The 17,452-nt window shown below is 49.9% G+C and overlaps 2 protein-coding genes across 16 annotated transcripts in view; both read left to right on the top strand.

Moving 5' to 3' along the window:
- NIBAN3 (niban apoptosis regulator 3) overlaps positions 1-5,480 on the top strand; it is a 29,296-nt gene extending 23,816 nt beyond the window's left edge. For 7 of the 15 annotated variants that reach the window (XM_017879497.1, XM_017879500.1, XM_017879487.1 and 4 more), the window contains 2 exons: positions 2,420-2,503; positions 5,152-5,357. In XM_017879497.1, coding sequence (XP_017734986.1) covers positions 2,420-2,503; positions 5,152-5,264 — 197 coding nt within the window. In that variant the 3' untranslated portion in view covers positions 5,265-5,357. Of the gene's footprint in view, positions 1-2,419; positions 2,662-5,151 lie in introns of those variants that run through there. The other 8 variants (XM_017879496.1, XM_017879490.1, XM_017879494.1 and 5 more) reach the window with 6 other exon arrangements.
- A 3,557-nt stretch (positions 5,481-9,037) lies between these two features.
- COLGALT1 (collagen beta(1-O)galactosyltransferase 1) overlaps positions 9,038-17,452 on the top strand; it is a 25,400-nt gene continuing 16,985 nt past the window's right edge. Inside the window, exons 1-3 of the mRNA XM_017879484.1 lie at positions 9,038-9,417; positions 13,120-13,230; positions 14,166-14,283. Coding sequence (XP_017734973.1) covers positions 9,158-9,417; positions 13,120-13,230; positions 14,166-14,283 — 489 coding nt within the window. The 5' untranslated portion in view covers positions 9,038-9,157. The remainder of the gene's footprint in view (positions 9,418-13,119; positions 13,231-14,165; positions 14,284-17,452) is intronic.

The following is a 17,452-nucleotide window of genomic DNA, read 5'->3' as shown; positions in this document are numbered from 1 at the left end:
TTTTTTTTTTTTTTTTTTTTTTTTTTTTGAGACAGAGTCTCGCTCTGTTGCCCAGGCTGGAGTGCAGTGGAATGATCTTGGCTCACTGCAACCTCTGATGCCTGAGTTCAAGCGATTCTCCTGCCTCAGCCTCCTGAGTAGCTGGGACTACAGGCACATGCCACCACGCCCAGCTAATTTTTGTATTTTTAGTAGAGATGGGATTTCACCATGTTGGTCAGGCTTGTCTCAAACTCCTGACCCTGTGATCCTCCCGCCTCGGCCTCCCAAAGTGCTGGGATTACAGGCGTGAGCCAGCGCGCCCGGCTGAGACTCCTTCTTTTATTTTTTATTTTATTTTTGAGACGGAGTCTCACTCTGTCACCCAAGCAGGAGTGCAATGGTGTGGTCTCGGTTCACTGCAACCTCTATCTTCCTAGGTTCAAGCCATTATTCTGCCTCAGCCTCCGAGTAGCTGGGACTACAGGTGCATGCCACCACACCTGGCTAATTTTTGTATTTTTAGCAGAGACGGGGTTTCACTATATTGGGTAGGCAGGTCTCGAACTCCTGACCTTGTGATCCGCCTGCCTCAGCCTCTCAAAGTGCTGGGATTACCAGCGTGAGAGACTCCATCTTAAAACCAACAAACTACGGATAGACATTTAAATTTATTCATTTAACAACCACTCCCTGTTTTTCTCTGGGCTGGCATTGAGGCCCTAGAGGTTTACAGAGTTGGAGTTGGCCTCTGAGGAGCTCCTGAGCTGGGAAGGAGCTCCAGAAACATCTTTCTCCCTCCTGCTTCCTGAGTTCATTCACAAATTACTTAATGCCCATGATCACTGAGATGTATGCACTGATTGGGGGGTGAACAGGATGCAGTGGGGATTCAGGGAATGTCACCATCCATGCGGCCAGCACAAGGGCACGGAGTGGGAGGCTGGAGGCTGCTGGAAGACGTGCAGGGCCTTGAATGACAGGCGGAAGAATTTAGATTTATTGTGTAGGCAGTGGGGAGCCATGGAGGGTGTGTGAGCAGAGGTCAACAGAAGCCAGACTGGAAGTGAGGGAGGAGGCTGAGGCCCCGGTTCTGGGACCAAAGGACAGGCCTGAGCAAGGGCAGCAGCCAAGGGGACAGAGACTAGGAGGGAGGTGGAGGTGGGAGCTGGAGGTGTCAGAGGTGTTGGGCTTCAGGTGTCACTAAGTGAAGGTGAGGGGGCCACAAGCCAGGGAAGGTGTGTGGAGAACAGAAGGGAATCTCAAAGAGCCCTCATTTGAAGGAAAGAGAAAGAACAGACATAGAAGGTGAGGTCAGCAGCTGGGCACGGTGGCTTTCGCCTGTAATCCCAGCACTTTGGGAGATCGAGGCAGGTGGATCACTGGAGGTCAGGAGTTTGAGACCAGCTTGGCCAACGTGGTGATACCCTGTCTCTACTATAAATACAAAAATTAGCTGGGTGTGGTTGCGCATGCCTGTAGTCCCAGCTACTCGGGAGGCTGAGGCAGGAGAATTGCATGAACCCGGGAGGTAGAGGTTGCAGTGAGCCAAGATCGCACCACTGCACTCCAGCCTGGGCAACAGAGCTAGACTCTGTCTCAAAAAAAAAAAAAAAAAAAAAAAAAAAAAAAAAAAATTTTAAATAGGTGAGGTCAGCCAGGCACGGTGGCTCATGCCTGTAATCCCAGCACTTTGGGAGCCCAAGGTGGGCGGATTATGAGGTTAGGAGATCAAGACCATCCTGGCTAACACAGTGAAACCCCGTCTCTACTAAAAATACAAAAAATTAGCTCGGCGTGGTAGAGGGCACTTGTAGTCCCAGCTACTCGGGAGGCTGAGGCAGGAGAATGGCATGGACCCAGGAGGCGGAGCTTGCAGTGAGCTGAGATTGTGCCACTGCACTCTAGCCTGGGTGACAGAGTGAGACTCTGTCTCAGAAAAAAAAAAAAAAGGTGAAGTCAGAGACTTGGGAGACACCCCCATAGATGGTGGGTTCTTGGGAGTCAGGGAATGAGGGAGAGGATGTGTCTGTGAGCATCCAAACAAGAAAAACGGAGCTTCCTTAAAATAGTAGAAGTTTTAAATAGGAAAAAGAAACCTATTTTCTGACTGCAGAATTAAATCCAGAAACATGTGACCTCAATGAGTTTCTCTTCCTAGAGATTTTATGTGTCCTTAAGTGGGTCCGTCCTGATACTGATTTGTGATGTCTGCCTACAGCAGCATGTCGGGAGGTGGGACTGGCAGTGTCCAGGCTCGGTGAAGGGTGCAGGGATCGGCTAGCAATGTCTGCCATGGGTGCAGGCTTGAAGAGAGGGTCTATGTGAGCCACGTCTAGGATTTCTGCTTGAGATATTCATAGTCTCTCTGGGAAAATGCAGGGAAGCCCCTTGATGCCTGGGATTCCCCAGGTGTGTCCAAGAGTTCGTCTCATTTCAGAATTGAAAAAGACCCTTGGTGCCAATGATGTATCCTGCACTCTGGACGGCTGCTTGGAGGTCCCATGGGAACAGGAGGGAGCAGGTGGGGAACTCCACAGGCTTCTGAAACATGCCAGTGATGGCTGGGGGTGGGGAGGTGGGGGCCCACATGGGGTGTATGGGATTGTCGTGCATGTGGGTTCATGGATGGAACAGAATATACCTCATCTCCTTAACCAGCCAGGCTGGCCAAGCTCGTGAACAAATGCAGTGGGAAGTTGTGGAGTGTATCTGAGCTACAGAGGAACCCTCTAAGCCCAGGCTGTGACATGCATGTGAGCTCAGCCCTTGGGAGCTGAGATTGTGGTGAATTTGTGTCCCATCTCTCTCTTTTTTTTTTTTTTTGAGACAGAGTCCAGCTCTGTTGCGTCTCTTTTATTTATTTATTTATTTTTTAATACAGAGTCTAGCTCTGTCGCCCAGGCTGGAATGCATAATCTCAGCTCACTGCAACCTCCTCCTCCCAGGTTCAAGTGAATCTCCTGCCTCAGCCTCCCGAGTAGCTGGGACTACAGGCGCATGCCACCCTGCCCGGCTAATTTTTGTATTTTTAGTAGAGATGGGGTTTCACTATTTTGGCCAGGCTGGTCTCAAACTCCTGACCTCAGGTGATCTGACTGCTTCAGCCTCCCAAAGTGCTGGGATTACAGATGTGAGCCACCACACCCAGCTTTTGTATCCCATCTAATCCCAGGATTTAGGGGGCATCTCCCAATGGCTACTTCCTGTTGCCAACTTGGAAAGGGAGATTGTAGTGATGGGTGCCTTAGGTTTACCACCAGCAAGAGCTTGCAAGATGGGCATAATTTGGGGGACAATTTTTTTATGCAGCAATAGCTAACTAATACACTTCCTAGCTGATCTGGGACAGAGAAACTGATTGATATTTACACTAACTTGGATAAATAGTTAAACAGTCCTAGAAATACATCTTTTTTTTTTTTTTTCTTTTTGTGAGACGGAGTCTCACTCTGTTTCCCAGGGTGAAGTGCAGTAGCACAATCTCAGCTCACTGCAGCCTCCCCCTCGGGGGTTCCAGTGATTCTCCCACCTCAGCCCACAGAGTAGCTAGGATTACAGGCACTTGCCACCACACCTGGCTAATTTTTATATTTTTAGTAGAGATGGGGTTTCACCATGTTAGCCAGGCTGGTCTCGAACTCCTGTCCTGAAGTGATCCACCCACCTCGGCCTCCCAAAGTGCTGAGATTACAGGCGTGAGCCACCACGCCCAGCCCAGTCCTAGAAAGACTTCTAGGGCCAGGCACAGTGGCTCATACCCATAATCCCAGCACTCTGGGAGGCCAAGATAGGTGGATTGCTTGAGCCTAGGAGTTTGAGACCAGCCTGGACAACATAGCAAGACCCCATCTCTACAAATATTTTAAAAATTAGTTGGGTGTGGTGGAATGCACTTGTAGTTCCAGCTACTCGGGAGGCCAAGGTGGGAGGATTACTTGAGCCCTGGAGATGGAGGCGGCATTGAGCTATGACGGCACCACTGCCCTCCAGCCTGGGCCACAGAGAGAGACTCTGTCTCAAAAAAACAAACAAATACAAACTTCTGAGTGTCAGAATATTTAAGGATTTGCAATTGGATGTAAGGGATTGTAGATGGGTTCCTAAATCTATTTAACCAGAACCAACGGGCATTTGGTTTCTAGTCTTCCATACTAACAGCCAGTGCCACAGGGAATAATCTTGTACATATTTTTTTGTTTTGTTTTGTTTTGTTTTGTTTTGTTTTGTTTTTGCAAGTACAGGTTCCTGTGGGCAAATCCCGCAATGGGAAACCTCAGAATTTAAAGTATATGTGTTTGTCACTTCAACAGAGGGCTGTCCACCAGGGTAGCCTCACCTGCTGCCCCTCACCTTTGTCCGGGAGGTTTAGGAGCTGCTTTTAGCTCCTTTTCCGAGAACCTTCTTTCCTATCCACCCTTTCATCTTTTGATTGCTTATACATTTCTTTTTCTTTCTTTTTTTCTTTTTTTTTTTTTTGAGACAGAGTCTCGCTCTGTCACCAGGCTGGAGTGCAGTGGCAGCATCTTGGCTCATTGTAACCTTCACCTCGTGGGTTCAAGCGATTCTCCTGCCTCAGCCTCCCCAGTAGCTGGGATTACAGGCGTCCACCACCACGCCTGGCTAATTTTTGTATTTTTAGTAGTTTCACCATGTTGGCCAGGCTGGTTTCAAACTCCTGACCTCAGGTGATCTGCCTGCCTCGGCTTCCCAAAGGGTTGGGATTACAGGCGTGAGCCACTGCGCGCAGCCTACATTTCTTTATTTTTATTTTTATTTTTTGAGATGGAGTTTTGCTCTTTGTTGCTCAGGCTGGATGGCAATGGTGCGATCTCGGCTCACTGCAACCTCCACCTCTTGGGTTCAAGCGATTCTCATGCCTCAGCCTCCCGAGTAGCTGGGACTACAGGCGCCCACCACTGTGCCCAGTTAATTTTTGTATTTTTAGTAGAGATGAAGTTTCACCATGTTGGCCAGGCTGGTCTTGAACTCCTGACCTCAGGTGATAGGGAGGTCAGGCACCTGGCTTGGCTTCCCATAGTGCTAGGATTACAGGCATGAGCCACTGCGCCCAGCCAACATTTCTATTAACTCTGATTTTTTAAGCACTTATTACATGCCAGGCATCTGACATGTCTGATTTTTGATGTCTGTTTATTTTCCATTATACAGATGAGGAAACTGAGGCTGAGCGGGAAGGAGGGACTTGTCCCAGGCAGCCAGGCTCTGGTGCCCAGATCCAGCCACTCTGCCCACCGCCTTCTCGAGGAACATTCCGGAGCTGAATCTTCACCCACACCTACCTTGTTTCTATTGGATAAATGTCTACAAGTGGAATTTCTGGGCCAAAACAGATGAGCCATCTTTAGGCTTTTGTAACCCCTGCACCTCCAGAAAACTGTGCCATTTTATACTCCGAGCAGCAGCATTTATTTGTGAATTTTCTCCAAACCTTTATTTTAATGTTTTGGTTTTTTTGAGACAGAGTCTTGCTCTGTCGCCCAGGATAGAGTACAGTGGCAGGATCTCGGCTCACTGCAACCTCTGCCTCCCGGGTTCAATCAATTCTCCTGCCTCAGTCTCTCGAGTAGCTGGGATTTCGGGCGCCCGCCACTGTGCCCAGTTAATTTTTGTATTTTTAGTAGAGATGGGGTTTCACCATGTTGGGCAGTCTCGAACTGCTGTCCCTAAGTGATCTGCCTGCCTGAGTCTCCCAAAGTGCTGGGATTACAGGTGTGAGCCACTGCACCTGTTCTAATTTTTTTTTTTTCCCGAGGCGGAGTCTCGCTCTGTCACCCAGGCTGGAGTGCAGTGGTGCGATCTCGGCTCACTGCAAGCTCTGTCTCTGACGTTTACGCCATTTTCCTGCCTCAGCCTCCCGAGTAGCTGGGACTACAGGCGCCCGCCACCTCACCCAGCTAGTTTTTTTTGTTGTTGTTGTTTTTTGTTTTTTTTTAGTAGAGACGGGGTTTCACCGTGTTAGCCAGGATGGTCTCCATCTCCTGACCTCGTGATCCACCCGTCTTGGCCTCCCAAAGTGCTGGGATTACAGGCTTGAGCCACCGCGCCCAGCCTTTTTTTTTTTTTAAATAATAGAGACAGGGTCTCGCTATGCTGCCCAAGCTGGTCTCAAACTCCTGGACCCAAGCAATCCTCCTGTCTCGGCCTCCCAGAGTGCTAGGATTACAGGAGTGATCCACTGTGTCCAGCCTCCAAATCCTTTCTAAACACTAGGACTTTTCATAAAAAGAAAAAAGCTATGCCAATTAGACACACACAGAAATCTCATTATTTTATTTTGAATTTCTTTGACTAAATTGAACTTACGAATAAATTTTATTATGGCCAGGCACGGTAGTGCACACCTGTAATCCTTTGGGAGACTGAGGCTTTGGGAGACTGAGGCAGGCAGATCGCTTGAGCTCAGGAGTTCAAGACCAGCCTGGCCAACATAGTGAGACCTCATCTTTATGAAAAATACACAATTAGCAGCTGGGAGTGGTGGCTCATGCCTGTAATCCCAGAACTTTGGGATGCTGAAACAAGTGGAATGCTTGAGCCAAGGAGTTTGAGACCAGCCTAAATAAATAAATAAATAAATAAATAGAAGCTGGGCTGACATGGGAGATTTACATGAGCCTGGGAAGTCAAGGTGCAATCACCACTGCACTCCAGCCTGGGCAATGGGAGTGAGACCCTGTCTCAAAAAACAAAATCCAAATATGTTGCTTAACCATTTACATGTTTGTAGTTTTTCTTTCTTTCCTTTTTTTTTTTTTTAATTTCAGTGAATTGCCTGTTCATAGCTTTTTTCTACTTTTCGGGAGTGTTTGTATTTTTCTTATTGATATCTAATAACTCTTTATATCTGAAGGATATGAAGGCTTTGTGATACAGGTTACAGATTTTTTTTTTTTTTTTCTCTCCTTGCTGTGAGCCTTTTGGGTTTGTTTCCTAGCTCCAACTCTTAACTTGGTATCAAGTTTCCTGGCTGGGAGACAAGCTTTTACCGACTTCCTCTGCTTGCCAGAAAAGTCATCTGCTAACTAGACACTGGCAGCCTCTCCGCTGTCTTGCAGCTGCTTCCAGAGTGGGTTCCACAGGGATTCCCCTGTATTCTTGGTTCAGCTTGCAGAGGGACTTTCACACCCCACGGAGACTATTTCCTCCCATTCTGTCTGGAGTTTTCAGCCTACCTCAAGACAATGAGATATTCCTGACCTTTCCACCTATTTCCCTTCAACCCCACCTTCTGAAATACATTTGCACAATACATGTGCCCTTCATAGGCTTCCTTAGCTGTCTTCCTTTTACCCTGGACGGGATGTAGATGTTAATTCTGGAACAATTGCAGCTACAAGAATTTGTCATCCTGCCCCTTTTGAGAAAACCATTGTTTGCCCTTGGGTCTAAATCCTTCCAGATGGGATGGGATGTATCTTGTCACTCCTTTTTCTTACTTAACATGAAAAGACCTTTCCTCGTCAAGTCCACAGTGTAAATTTGTTTTTACTTTTTTTTTTTTTGAGACGGTGTCTCACTCTGTCGCCCAGGCTGGAGTGCAGTCATGCGATCTTGGCTCACTGCAACCTCCACCTCCTGGGTTCAAGTGATTCTCCTGCCTCGGCCTCCTGAGTAGCTGGGATTACAGGCGAAGTGCCACCATGACCGGCTAATTTCTTGTTTTTTTTTTTAGTAGAGATGGGGCTTCACTATATTGACCAGGCTGGTCTCGAACTCCTGACCTCAAGTGATCTGCCTGTCTCAGCCTCTCAAAATGCTGGGATTACAGGCGAAGTGCCACCATGACGGGCTAATTTCTTGTTTTTTTTTTTTAGTAGAGATGGGGCTTCACTATATTGACCAGGCTGGTCTCGAACTCCTGACCTCAAGTGATCTGCCTGTCTCAGCCTCTCAAAATGCTGGGATTACAGGCATGAACCACTGCACCTGGCCTGTATCATTCTTAAAAATTAAGTTTTAGCCGGGCATGATGGCTCACTGGTAATCCCAGCACTTTGGGAAGCTGAAGCGGGAGGATTACTTGAGCCCACCAGGAGTTTGAGAGGAGCCTGGGTAACATAGGGAGACTCCATCTCTACAAAAAATTTAAAAGTTAACTGGGCGTGGTTGAGTGCACTTGTAGTCCCAGCTACTTTGGGGGCTGAGGTAGGAGGATCCGTTGAGCCCAGGAGGTTGAGGCTGCAGTGAGCCATGATCATGCCACTGCACTCTAGCCTGAGCCACAGAGTAAGACCCTCTCTGTGAAAATAATAATAATAATGATAATGTTCAGATGTATTTTTTAAAGTTTTATTGTTTTAAAATAGAGGCACGGTCTTGCTATGTTGCACCACTGCACTCCAGCCCGGGCGACAAAGCCAGACTCCGTCTCAAAAAAAAAAAAAAAAAGTGTGGTACTAAGTCAATCAATTTGAAAATACGGCACTAGAGTATTGGAAAACAATCCCTTGGTAGCATTTCAATGAAAACACAGCCTTTGTCTCTGGAAGAACTTATGCTCAGAACGGTCCGTTATTATGCTCTGGCTCCATTTTCACGCCATCCCTGTAGGGTCTCTATGATCTCATTTTATAGATGGACAGACTGAGGCTCACACACAGTAAGCCCAGGGCGGGGACTGGATGTGACGCCAGGTCTGTGGACGTCATGACCTTTATTCTCCACAACCCTCAATGACATCCCTGTGAGGTCCAAAACCAGGATGGCAAAACCCACGTTGCAGCAGAGGAAACTGAGGCTAAGGTCTCTTGGGTCCCAAACCAGGTCCTAAGTAGCCAAGTCCGCTTGGTGGCACAGCCCAGGTTTTATACATGGGGAAGTTGGGTGGCGCATCAGGCGGAGGTCTCGGTGGTAGGACGCACCTGGAGAAAGCGCGGGTTCCTAACCCTAAAGCTACCCCTAACCTCCCTTCCACGCGCTCCGAGCGCTCTGTGCCTTTAACGTGGGTGCGGGGGCGGGGCGTCCTGGGTAGGGCTGCAGGTGACGTCACTCCGGGCTTTGGGTCTCGGAGAGCGTCTGGAGGCGGGGCCTGGCCTTCACGCCAGGCGCGCTCCTCCCCTTCAAGGCGCGCGGCCGGGCGGGGCCTCAATGACCCCTTTAAGGCGCGGCCAGAGTCCTCCTGCAGAAAAACGACTTAAAGGAGACGCGTGGCGCGATGGCGGCGGCCCCACGCGCCGGCCGGCGGCGCGAGCAGTCGCTCCAGGCGCTGCTGTTTCTGCTGCTGGCGCCACTGCCGCCGGGGGGCCAGCCGGGCGCAGACGCCTACTTCCCCGAGGAGCGCTGGAACCCGGAGTCGCCCCTGCAGGCGCCGCGCGTGCTCATCGCGCTGTTGGCGCGAAACGCGGCCCACGCTTTGCCCACCACGCTGGGTGCACTCGAGCGGCTGCGGCACCCGCGGGAGCGCACTGCGCTATGGTGAGCCGAGCCCGCTGTCCGCTGTCCCCATCGGGCGGGTCCACGAGAGCCCCTGCTCGTTGTCCCCTTTGGGGTGGGTTCACACGAGCCCCTGCCCGCTGTCCTCTTTTGGGCGGGTCCGCGCGTGCTTTCTGGTCTCTACCCCCATCGGGACGGTTCTACGCATGCCTCTGCCCGCTGCCCCATCGGGATGGGCCCACGCGTGCTCCCTGCCTGCTGTCCTTCCATGGAGCCAGACACAGCCCTCCCCACATTAAGACAAGCGGGACCGAGTTCCTCCTGCTGGCTCCTTTGGGGTGGGCTGGGCACCGCTCCTGTCTGCTGGACCCTACTAGGGCAGATCCGGTCCCACTGACTGTGACTCGTTCTAACTCCCTCTGGAGCACGTACACCTCCAAAGGACTGAGCCCGGAGCCCCCCACTGGGGCGTTGCCAGGGGCCACATCTAACAGAAAGCCTTTCTGTGCCTGCTGCTGCCCTTAGGCTTGAACTCAGCCCGACTCCAGGCCCCAGTCAAACCCCTGCCCTCGGATCGGCGTGGGTGGAGTCCAGGACCAGATGGCCCAGGAGGAAGTGGATGCTTTCTTGGGAGGGAACGGGGCAGAGCTCTGAAGAAGTCTTTGGTGACTTCTCACTCCCTGCCTCAGTTTCCTCAAATGGAAAATGGGTCCGGGCGCTGTGGCTCACGCAGTAATCCTAGCAATTTGGGAGGCCAAGGTGAGCGGGTCACTTGAGCTCAGGAGTTCGAGACCAGCCTTGCCAACATGGCAAAACCCCGTCTCTAGAAAAAATAGAAAAATTAGTCGGGTGCGGTGGTGTGTGCCTGTAGTCCCAGCTATTCAGGAGGCGGGAAAATCGCTTGAAGCCCAGGAGTTTGAGGCTGCAGTGAGCTATGATTGCACCACTGCACTCTAGCCTGGGCTACAGAGTAAGACCCTGCCTCTAAAAAAAAGAGAAAGAAAAGAAAATGAGTGTATTAATATAATTCTCTTTTTGGGTTTGTCTCTGAAGATTAACCAGTTAATGGATGTGGAGTCCTTGGGTCTGGCATGGGCTTGGCTCTCAGTGATTTTATTATGATTACTATCATTGCTGGTGTTATTCATTGCTGGTGTTATTGTCAACTTAATTTATTGGGTAGAATTAACTCTTGGCACTAAGGTCAAACTAAACTCCCAAATGTTGCTTTTCCTTCCACCCGATTTCCCAGTCTGGGTAATCCAAATACACAATTGGTACTTAACAAATGTTTGTTGAATGAATAAATGACTGCAGCCCACTGAAGTGGTGTGGCTCACGGGAGAAGATGAAGGAAGGCAGGGTAGGGGTGAGATGAGATATGCTTTTTTTTTTTCTTTTTTTTTTTAAGATGGAATCTTGCTCTGTCGCCTAGGCTGGAGTGCGGTGACACTATCTCAGTTCATTGCAGCCTCCACCTCCCGGGTTCAAGTGATTCTCCTACCTCAGCTTCCTGAATAGCTTGGGATTACAGGCACGCGTCCCATGCCTGGCTAATTTTTGTATTTTTAATAGAGGCGGGGTTTCACCATTGTGGCCAGGCTTGTCTGGATCTACTGACCTCATGATCTGCCCCGCCTCGGCCTCCCGAAATGCTGGGATTACAGGCGTGAGCGCCCTGCTGAGATACACTTTTTTTTTTTATATAGGGCTTTACATCCGTCGCCCAGGCTGGAGTGCAGTGGTGCAATCCTAGCTCACTGCAACTTCCCCTTCCTGGGCTCAAGTGATTCTCCTGCCTCAGCTGGGATTACATACTGGATTACAGGCATGAGCCGTTGCACCCAGCTGGTTTGTGATATATACATTTCATTTTTGAATTTTTAAAAAAATTTATTTATTTTAATTTTAATTAATTTTATTTTTAATTTTAAATAAAATTAAAAAATTACTTTTCTTTTAATTTAAAATAATCTATTTTTTATTTTAATTAAAACAATTTTTATTTATTCTTTTATTTAATACTTTTTTAATTAATTAATTAATTTTTTTTTTTTTTTTGAGACTGAGTCTCCGCTCTTGTCGCCCAAACTGGAGTTGCGTGGCCGGATCTCAGACTCACTGCAAGCTCGCCTTTCGGGTTCAACGCCATTCTCCTGCCTCAGCCTCCAAGTAGCTGGGACCTTACAGGCGCCGCCACCTTGCCCGGCTAGTTTTTTGTATTTTTTATAGGACGGGGTTTCCACCACGTTAGCCAGGGAATGGTCTTGATCTCCTGACTCGTGAATCCGCCAACGTCTCAGCCTCCCAAAGTGCTGGGAATACAGGCTTGAGCCACCGCGCCCGGCTTTAATTTATTTTTTGAGACTCGAGTCTCGCTCTTGTTGCTCAGGCTGAAGTGCATTGGCACGATCTCGATCTCGGTTCACTGCAGCCTCCGCCTCCCAGGTTCAAGTGATTCTTCTGCAGGTTCAAGCAATTCTGCCTCGGCCTCCTGAGTGGCTGGGATTACAGGCTCCTGCCACCACAGCTGGCTAATTTTTTGTACTTTTAGTAGAGACAGGGTTTCACCATGTTGGCCAGGCTACGCTCGAACTCCTGGCCTCGAGTGATTCGCCCGCCTCGGCTTCCCAAAGTGCTGGAATTACAAGCGTGAGCCACTGTGCCTGGCCTAATTTTTGTATTTTTAGTAGAGATGGGGTTTCGCCATGTTGGCCAAGCTGGTCTTGACCTCAGGTGATCCACCCACCTCGGCCTCTCGGTGCTGGGATGACAGGTGTGAGCCACTGTGCCTGGCCTGATATATATATTAAAAAATTGCCAGGTGCGGTGGCTCACTCCTGTCATCCCAGCACTTTGGGAGGCCGAGGCAGGTGGATCACCTGAGGTCAGGAGTTCGAGATCATCCTGGCCAACACAGCGAAACCCCGTCTCTACTAAAAATACAAAAATTAGCTGGGCGTGGTGGCATGCACCTGTAATCCCAGCTACTTGGTAGGCTGAGGCAGGAGAATTGCTTGGACCTGGGAGGCGGAGGTTGCAGTGAACCAAGATTGTGCCACTGCACTCCAGCCTAGGCAACAAAGCAAGACTCTGTCTCAAAAAAAAAAAAAAAAATTAAGTTACGTATATTTGTTAGTGAATGTGGTTTGCAAGATCCTAGATGCTCAGTAATAAAACAGCCAATCACTAATGTGTCTCTCCAAAATTAGCTTGTTTAATCCTTCCACTTCCCAGTAAACTGGGTCCTGTTCCCACCCCCATGTTACAGATGAGGAAACTGACATGGAAAGGGCCAGGCGCGGTGGCTCATGCCTGTAATCCCAACATTTTGGGAGGCCAAGGTGGGCGGATCACGAGGTCAGGCGATCGAGACCATCCTGGCCAACACGGTGAAACCCCGTCTCTGTTAAAAAAAAAAAAAAAAAAAAAAAAAAAATTAGAAGGGCGGGGGGGCAGGCACCTGTAGTCCCAGCTACTCGGGAGGCTGAGGCAGGAGAATGGCGTGAACCCGGGAGGTGGAGCTTGCAGTGAGCCGAGATCGCGCCACTGCACTGCAATCCAGCCTGGGCGACACAGTGAGACTGTGTCCAAAAAAAAAAAAAAAGGAAAGGGAGAAGTGACCTGGTCAGGGGTGCATGGCTGGTGGGAGGCCAGTTGGGGATGTGGTCCTCAACTTGCCTCGCTGCTGCCTGGTCCTGCCTCAGTCTCCCCAACTGCGCTGCCTGTTCCCTCTCCCTTCAGGGTGGCTACGGACCACAACATGGATAACACGTCAACTGTGCTGCGGGAGTGGCTGGTGGCTGTGAAGAGTTTGTACCATTCCGTGGAGTGGCGGCCGGCGGAGGAGCCCAGGTGAGCGCCTTTCCCCTGCTCCTAGTCTGACTGGGCTTTGCCTCTGCTCACACACCCTCTATGGCTCCCCATTGTCCCAGGACAGAATAACAGGCCCTCAGTCCCTGCCTCTCCAGCCCAGGCAGCATTAAGCTACTCTGACCCTCCCTCATCTTTACAAATAGGCCATAATCCTCCTGTCAGACCTTTGCCCAAGGTGTTCCCTGCACCTAGAATTCCTTCACTCCCTTTTTCTTCTGGGGACGCCCACTGCTTTGTTCCCTGGCTCACTGACTCAGTCTTGGTCCCAGCACTGACTTTGCTGTTTATCTACTCCCTAAGGCCCTGGGCAGCATGGACTCCCCACCCCCACCCAGTTCCTTTCTGGGTTTTTTTTTTTTTTTTCTTTTTTTTTTGTGACAGGGTCTCACTCCATCACCCAGGCTGGAGTGCAGTGGAGTGAACACAGCTTACTGCAGCCTTTACCTCCTGGGCTCAAGCTATTCTCCCACCTCAGCCTCCTGAGTAGCTGGGACTACAGGCACATATAACCATGCCCAGCTAATGTTTTTGTATTTTTTATAGAGATAGGGTCTCACTGTGTTGCCCAGGCTGGTCTCAAAGCACTGGCCTCAAGCGATCTTCCCACCTCTGCCTCCCAAAGTGCTGGGATCGCAGGCAGGGACCACTGCACTGGGCCCCACTCTGAGCTTCCTTCCTTCCCTCCAGTGTGCCTCGGGCTTTCTTCCCTCCAGGCCTTTGCACAGGCTGTACCTCCGGCCAGGGACATTCTCCCCACTTCTCTTTCCTCCTCGTTTCCTTTTTCCCATCCCTCAGATCAGCTTACATGTCCCCTCCTCCAGGAAGCTCTCTCTGAGTACCCCGAAGGCAGCTCAGGCCCTTGCTAGGCTTTGATGGTGCCTTGTGATGTCCACATCACAGCTGCCTCCCCATAGGTCCTACCCAGACGAGGAAGGCCCGAAACACTGGTCTGACTCACGCTACGAGCATGTCATGAAGTTGCGCCAGGCAGCCCTGAAATCAGCTCGAGACATGTGGGCTGATTACATCCTGGTAAGTTTCTGAGCTGGCCGGCTGTGGATCACGGGCATGTCTGGGTATCCCCAGGGAAGGCGGAACAGCAGGATGCCAGGACCATCCTTAACGTCATTTTGCAGAAGGGTAAACTGAGGCTTAGAGAGGGGAGATGAGTTGCTTAAGGTGACATGGTTGGTCAGTGGAGGAGGAGCTGGGATTCATTTGATCCTTAGCACCAGGAATGAATGGGCTTTTATGTCCCCAGTTGTCCCGTGTTTGGACGCTTGGGTCAAGTCCATTTTTATTTTTTTATTTTTATTTTTTGAGACAGAGACTCACTCTGGTGCCCAGGGTGGAGTGAAGTGGCGCAATCTCGGCTCACTGCAACCTCTGCCTCCTGGGTTCAAGCAATTCCCCTGCCTCAGCCTCCCGACTAGCTGGGAGCACAGACACCCACCACTATGCCTGGCTAATTTTTTATTTTTATTTTTGTAGAAGCCAGGCATGGTGGCTCACGCCTGTAATCCCAGCACTTTGGGAGGCCAAGGCAGGTGGATCACTTGAGGTCAGGAGGTCGAGACCAGCCTGGTCAACGTGGGGAGACCCCGTCTCTACTAAAAATACAAAAATTAGCCAGGACTGGTGGCAGGTGCCTGTAATCCTGGCTACTCGGAAGGCTGAGGCAGGAGGATCTATTGAACCTGGGAGGCAGAGGTTGCAGTGAGCTGAGATTGTGCCACTGCACTCCAGCCTGGGTGACACTGTGAGACTCCGTCTCATAAATAAATAAATAAATAAATAAATAAATAAATAAATAAACATTTTTTAAAAATAACAAAAAATATTTTTGTAGAGACGGGGTCTTGCTATTTTGCCCAGGCTGGTCTCCAACTCCTGGGCTCAAGTGATCCTCCTGCCTCGGCCCCACAAAGTGCTGGGATTACAGGCATGGGCCACAGCACCTGACCGTGTCACGTCTGTTTTTATCACCATCATCTGTAATGGCCAAACCTTTGGGTCACTTCCAAGAAGCAGCCGGAAGGAGTCAGGGGCCGGGGGGTGGTGGCCACATTGAATTGCTGAGGCCTGACTTGCACTTCCTCCTGCGGGGACATTGTCTCATGGGGAAGGGAACAGTTGAATCTTTTTATTTTTTATTTTTTTCTTGAGCCGGGATCGTACCACTGCACTCCATCCTGGGCCACAGAATGACTCTCTCAAAAAAAAAAAAAACTTTATTGATTGAATATTACTATTATTTTTTAATTTGTATAAACTTATGGAGCACAAGTATAATTTTGTTACATGCATAGATTGTGAAGTGGCGAAGTCAAAGATTTTGGGGCATCCATCCACCAAATAATATACACTGAATCCATTACACAATTTTCTATGATCCACCCCAAATGTTATTTCAGCCTTCATACTTTCCTATATTCTCCTGATTTGCTTTTTTCTTTGAGACAGAGTCTCACTGTGTTGCCCAGGGTGGAGTGCAGTGGCACAATCTCGGCTTGCTGCAGCCTCCACCTCCTGGGTTCAAGCGATTCTCTTGCCTCATCCTCCTGAGTATCTGGGATTACAGGCCTCCACCATCATGCCTGGCTAATTTTTGTAATTTTAGTAGAGATGGTGTTTCGCCATGTTGGCCAGGCTGGTCTCAAAGTCCTGACTTTAGGTGATCCGGCCGTCTCGGTCTCCCAAAGTGCTGGGATTATAGGGGTGAGCCACCACATCCAGCCCATCTCTTAAAACAAACAAACAAACAAACAAACAAACAAAAAACAGAAAAGAGAGAAATCAAGTGAGCAAAGTGACTACGATACAGTGGTGGCTAGAGGTCCAGCTACACAGACCAGTGGAGGCACTTGGTGTCTACTTGGAGGGGAATGGGGAGCCATGGAGGGTGTGTGGGCAGAGGAGGTCTGTGTTCTGATGTAAGATTTTCAGATGCCACTGTGGACCAGGCATGGTGGTTCATGCCTGTAATCCCAGCACTTTGAGTGGCCGAGGCAACTGGATTGCTTGAGTTCAGGAGTTCGAGACCAGCCTGGCCAACATGGTGAAACCCTGTCTCTACCAAAATACAAAAATCAGCTTGGTGTGATGACGCACGCCTGTAACCCCAGCTACTTGGGAGGCTGAGGCAGGAGAATCGCTTGAACCCGGGAGGCGGAGGTTGCAGTGAGCTGAGATTGCACCACTGCACTCCAGCCTGGGTGACAGAGTGAGACTCCATCTAAAAAAAAAAGCCACTGTGGCTGCTGCGGGCAGCAGAAGCCACACACACTAGCAGGAGGCCGGAATAGAGGCCCGAGCAGGGTACCAGCGATTGATGGACAGGCCTGCATGGGGTGGGGGCCGTGGAGAAAGGCAGGGGGTTCAGGATGTGTCACGAGGTGAAGGAGACAGTCTGTTTTGGCACTGGATTTGAAGGTGCCAGGGAGAGAGGAACGGGGACAGTGCCACGTCCAGGGAGGATGGATGGAGCTCCTGAGGGGACTCTTGCTTGGTGGCTTATCAGACCATTTTATAGGTGAGGAAACAGAGGCTGACAGAGGGAGGGGACATCTTGCCTGGCGGTGTCAGAACTAGCAAGGCAGAGAGGTGGATCTGGAGCCTTCCAGAGCCTTCTGGCACAAAGCTGCCTTGTCCTGCCTCTAGGATTTTGCTTTTGTGGTTTGAGGTTGCCTGGCTTTAGCTTTTTTCCCTCAGCAAACCGGGGTGGAGCTCCAAGTGCTGGTTCAAAACTCAAAGTGGCTTTTGACACAAAATTATATTTTCCTGTTTCTTTTCTTTTTTTTTTTTGAGACAGAGTCTCACTCTGTCACCCAGGCTGGAGTGCAGTGGCGCAATCTTGGCTCACTGCAGCCTGCACCTCCCAGGATCAAGTGACTCTCCTGCTTCAGCCTCCCGAGTAGCTGGGACTACAGACGCCTGCCACCACGCCAGGCTAATTTATTTTTATTTTTATTTTTTATTTTTTGAGATGGAGTCTCGCTTTGTCGCCCAGGCTGGAGTGCAGTGGTGAGATCTCGGCTCACTGCAAGCTCCGCCTCCCAGGTTCACGCCATTCTCCTGCCTCAGCCTCCCGAGTAGCTGGGACTACAGGCGCCCGCTACCTCACCCGGCTAGTTATTTTGTATTTTTTAGTAGAGACGGGGTTTCACCGTGTTAGCCAGGATGGTCTCGATCTCCTGACCTC

This window comes from Rhinopithecus bieti, unplaced genomic scaffold (genome assembly GCF_001698545.2).
Source record: "Rhinopithecus bieti isolate Rb0 unplaced genomic scaffold, ASM169854v2 scaffold_9899, whole genome shotgun sequence".
Classification (NCBI taxonomy): Eukaryota; Metazoa; Chordata; class Mammalia; order Primates; family Cercopithecidae; genus Rhinopithecus; species Rhinopithecus bieti.
This window is presented reverse-complemented; position numbering and strand designations above follow the sequence as displayed.